The sequence below is a fragment of the Hakea prostrata genome, chromosome 3 (genome assembly GCF_041222555.1).
Source record: "Hakea prostrata isolate BN-2017 chromosome 3, UWA_Hpros_2, whole genome shotgun sequence".
Taxonomy (NCBI): Eukaryota; Viridiplantae; Streptophyta; class Magnoliopsida; order Proteales; family Proteaceae; genus Hakea; species Hakea prostrata.
The window spans coordinates 32,809,770-32,813,641 of NC_142602.1; the positions used below are offsets into that span (position 1 = coordinate 32,809,770).

A 3,872-nucleotide genomic window follows, 5' to 3' on the forward strand; every position below is an offset into this window, starting at 1 on the left:
GTAATATCATTAGGGGCTTGAGTTTGTAAATTCACAAACTCAGAAATCTTTAAAATGTAAAATAAAAATTATATTTACATATGATATCCTTAAGTTTTTAATCTACACCGTTGAATACAAATTTAATGACGTGGTCAAATCTCGACCGTCGGATGCTGGCATTAGCAGCTGCTCCAAATAAAAATCCTATCTTCACCATCTCTCTGAGGTTTTCAAATTATGTGCACAAGAAAAAGATATTTCTTTGTTAGACGCGGAAACGTTATGAAATCAAATGTAATAGAAGTAGAACAAGTGAACACTACATTTATTACCTAGAAAAGCTATTCGCCTTCGTGCAAGTGAACCGCCCCCCATCTCACCGTACCGCGTTTAATGGAAAGTTATAACCCGTCCAACGATAAATTCTGAGACTTTCTTCAGAAGAAAGAACCAAGTGACAAGTAGAAACTACTCATTCCTAAGATGGTGAGGGCCACAACCAGGAATCCGCAGTTCTTCAGGATCGTTCTACCTGGTTCTCTTCAAGAGCTTGTAAGTGAGTTAGTTACAGTTTCATTCCTCCTTGTTAGATTGATCTTTATTCTACGTAAATTTTTTGCAGGCGATTCCCAGAAGGTTTCTGAAATACTTAAGAGAAGGGAAGTATGAGAAAGGAGAAGCTGTTTTGAGAAGTAGAGGTAAATCGTGGCGTGTGAAGATTCATGGATCCTATTTTAAAGAGGGTTGGGCTGATTTTGCTCGGGATTGTCTTCTCCTTATCGGGGACTTTTTGGTCTTCCAACAACATCAAGATCACATGGTGTTTGATGTTATTCTGTTCGATCGCAGTGCTTGTGAGAAAGAGTACCCATCAGTTCATGCTGAAGATGAGATTAGGAATAGAGGTAAGATCAAAGAATGTAAACCCAGGTCCTCCTTGTTCTTATTATATAGTTTATCCTGCTTGTACTGATGCCATTTCTCTTATCTGGCTTTTAGACTTCCAGAGTACACAAAGAACATGTCCAGGAGTTACTGAGGCCACCAAAACATCATGTGCTCTCTCGTGCAAAAATCCATTTTTTGTGGCAACCATGGGAAAATCAAATCTCCAGAAGCCTGTTCTGGTGAGTAGTGTCATTCTCTCTCTGTGGTTTCTGCATGCAACTATTAAGCAAGTGTTTTGATAGCTCGTCAACGGTGCACAGTGTATTCCAAGAAATTTTGCGAAGTCAAATGGCCTGAAGGGTAAAAGCGGCTTTGTTGCGATCCTCAGAGATGAATGTCTTCGGTCTTGGTCTGTAACTTTAAGACAAAATACCGACGGCCGGGTGTATTTTGGAAGTGGTTGGCATGACTTTGCACTTGCAAATCGACTGAAGAAACAACAAGTCTGCATTTTCAAACTCATTAGCTGTGGTAACACCATGTCAGTGAAGCTCCTTTGAAATCCTTGTATTGTTCTTGCACTTAAGTGCTTAAATTCTGCCAGGTTGTTCATCACCCTTCTCTGTTTTTATCTTCTGTTTATTCCAGACAAAAAGGAGATGGAAACTTGATTTTTGATGTCAGTGTAGTAGACTCTAAACCATCTCCTGCAGCTTCTTCCAAGGATTTTAGCTTCACATATTCTCATGAGGTGACACTTAGATCCCACGTAATCTAGATATTTTCTTTCATCGAAAGGAGAAAAAAAAAATTGAAAAATCTCATCTGCAGAGTCACAAGAGTGAGAACAAAGTAGCGCAGAACAGAACATTTGCTGAGGAAGAGAGACAAAATGATGAGAGAACGACGTTGGAGGATTTTCGGCAGAACAGGAAACCCCACTTCTTCAAGCCCTTCTTACCCGACTCATATCAACAACTCGTAAGTCTTTCTAGCTCTTTAATTATTTATCGCTTTCAGTACGATATCAACCCTTAAAATCACAGTCCGTTCATACGGATCCACGTGTCTCATCCGAAAAAATAGTTCTATGTTACTAATTCCATGAAACTACTGATCTGCATTTTTCTCTGAAAATATAGAAAATACCTGAAGAGTTTCTGAAGCATATGACTAGTGAGAATTGCAAAGACGGAGAAGAGGTCACACTTAAAAACCCTCGTTGCAAAAGCAAATCGTGGCCGGTGAAGCTGAAAGAATTTTGTTTTAAAGAGGGATGGAGTAATTTCGTTAAAGATCATGAACTATGTCTCGGAGAATTTGTGGTGTTTAGTCACGAAGGAGGCTTAGTTTTTGATGTTATAATATTTGACCATTCTACTTGTGAGAAGGAAACCTACCCAGCTCTTCATATGAATACTGAAGATAATAAGAGTGCCGTTGAGAAAAAAATCAAAGGTAATCTTATTACTTCAATTGTCTCCAGAAATGTTTATCTTGTTTCTCGGCCAATTCTGATGATTGTTGTTTTCATATGTTTTAAAGGTTCTGTGAGTTTTGTTCTTTCAAGTTCAAGTGTCCGAGGCATAGGCAGTTCCACAACTCTTTATGATCGAAGCAAGGAAGCCAAGACTAGTTCCAGTACTAGACAAACTTCTTTTGATGCCTTGGGGAAACAATTCGTGATCCAAAGGCCTCATAGGGTAAACATGCTTCATACTCTCTCTCTCTCTCTCTCTCTCTCTCTCTCTCTCTCTCTCTCTCTCTCTCTCTCTCTCTCTCTGTAGTGTAAGTGTGAGTGTGAAATACTGAAACATATGATTGTGTTGCAGAAACAACCAATGGTTCCTAGTGACTTTGTGAGATCTAATGGTATAAGCAGATCAATGTACAAAGTGATCATCAGAGATCAAAAGGGAAGGTCTTGGCCCGTTAAGGTAACAGCGGATGGCAATAAGAGGAGACTTGGAGGTGGATGGCTAGAGTTCCTATCTGCAAATTGCGTGAAGGAAGAAGATATTTGCGTTTTCAAGCGAAGTAGCTCAGGAAAGATGTCAGTAATGGATCCTCCTTTTCAATTAGTGTTCGTTGCTTGGCCTCGCATGTGGCAGTTGTTCTATGTTCTTCAGTGGAAAGTAAAAGAAAAAAGGTTTTTTTTTCTTCTAGAGTTGATTGCACACTTAATTTTTCCTTTGAATGGTTTGCAGAAGAAATGGAGATACAATTGTGCTAGACTTTAGTATCTTCAACTCCAATAATAGAGGGGCTACGACAGTGGATAAGAATGATAAGATTGAATTCACTAACCCATCATTTGAGAAGACTTTCATGCCATTCAACTTCACACAGCACCGTTTGGTAAGTGCTGTCATCTACATAATTTTCTTCTAACAAAAATAATCACGCCATTTGACATTTGCATTAATATATTCATCAGTTATACTTTTAAGTAAGACTAGAAAAATTCGTATCGTACTGTTTTTATCCTCTTATTTACTTATGTTGTTAAAATTTTCAGTATGTCCCAAGGTGTTTTGCAAGATTAAATGGTATGACTGGGAAGACATGCAAGATAACCCTCATAGATGGAAGGGGAATGCAATGGAGCGCAGAATTGAGGTGTAATGAGAGTGATGGCCAGGTCTACATTCTAAGCGACTGGACTCAGATATGTGCATCAAATAACTGGAAGATAGGTGATACCTGCACTTTTGAGCTCACTCCCAAAGGAAAGCAGAAGGCTATGGAGTTCTCTTTGCACCTAAACCCAGCCATGAGTCCATGACAGAAGAAAGTGCATGTAAGAGAATGCATTGATGAATCGCAGAGTTTTATAATTAGATTGGACTCAACAGTACTGGTTGTTGTATTGAATATGACAATTCTAAAGTCTTTTATTTTCTTGGGTAACTAATGACATTTCAAGTCATGCAATTATGTTGCAATTTGCAGTCAGTATCTTTATTTCAGGCGTGTGAGAGAAAGAAGCACGACTAGTCTTT

At 38.8% G+C, this 3,872-nt stretch overlaps 1 protein-coding gene across 1 annotated transcript; it reads left to right on the forward strand.

Annotated features, from left to right (window-relative positions):
* Positions 1 to 465: 465 nt before the first annotated feature.
* LOC149022121 (B3 domain-containing protein REM14-like) lies at positions 466 to 3,655 on the forward strand. The gene is made up of 10 exons (XM_089147550.1): positions 466 to 534; positions 605 to 887; positions 982 to 1,109; positions 1,173 to 1,373; positions 1,475 to 1,621; positions 2,013 to 2,328; positions 2,416 to 2,573; positions 2,703 to 2,923; positions 3,078 to 3,228; positions 3,389 to 3,655. Exons 1-10 carry the CDS (start codon positions 466 to 468, stop codon positions 3,653 to 3,655), a joined length of 1,941 nt encoding a protein of 646 aa, XP_089003676.1.
* The last annotated feature ends 217 nt before the right edge of the window (positions 3,656 to 3,872 follow it).

Excerpts from the sequence above, each read along its gene's own strand:
- LOC149022121 (XM_089147550.1), top strand. The coding sequence starts at position 466 with ATGGTGAGGGCCACAACCAGGAATCCGCAGTTCTTCAGGATCGTTCTA. Across the intron at positions 888-981 it reads AGATGAGATTAGGAATAGAG|ACTTCCAGAGTACACAAAGA; the intron begins GTAAGATCAAAG and ends TCTGGCTTTTAG. Across the intron at positions 1,622-2,012 it reads GCTTCACATATTCTCATGAG|AAAATACCTGAAGAGTTTCT; the intron begins GTGACACTTAGA and ends CTGAAAATATAG.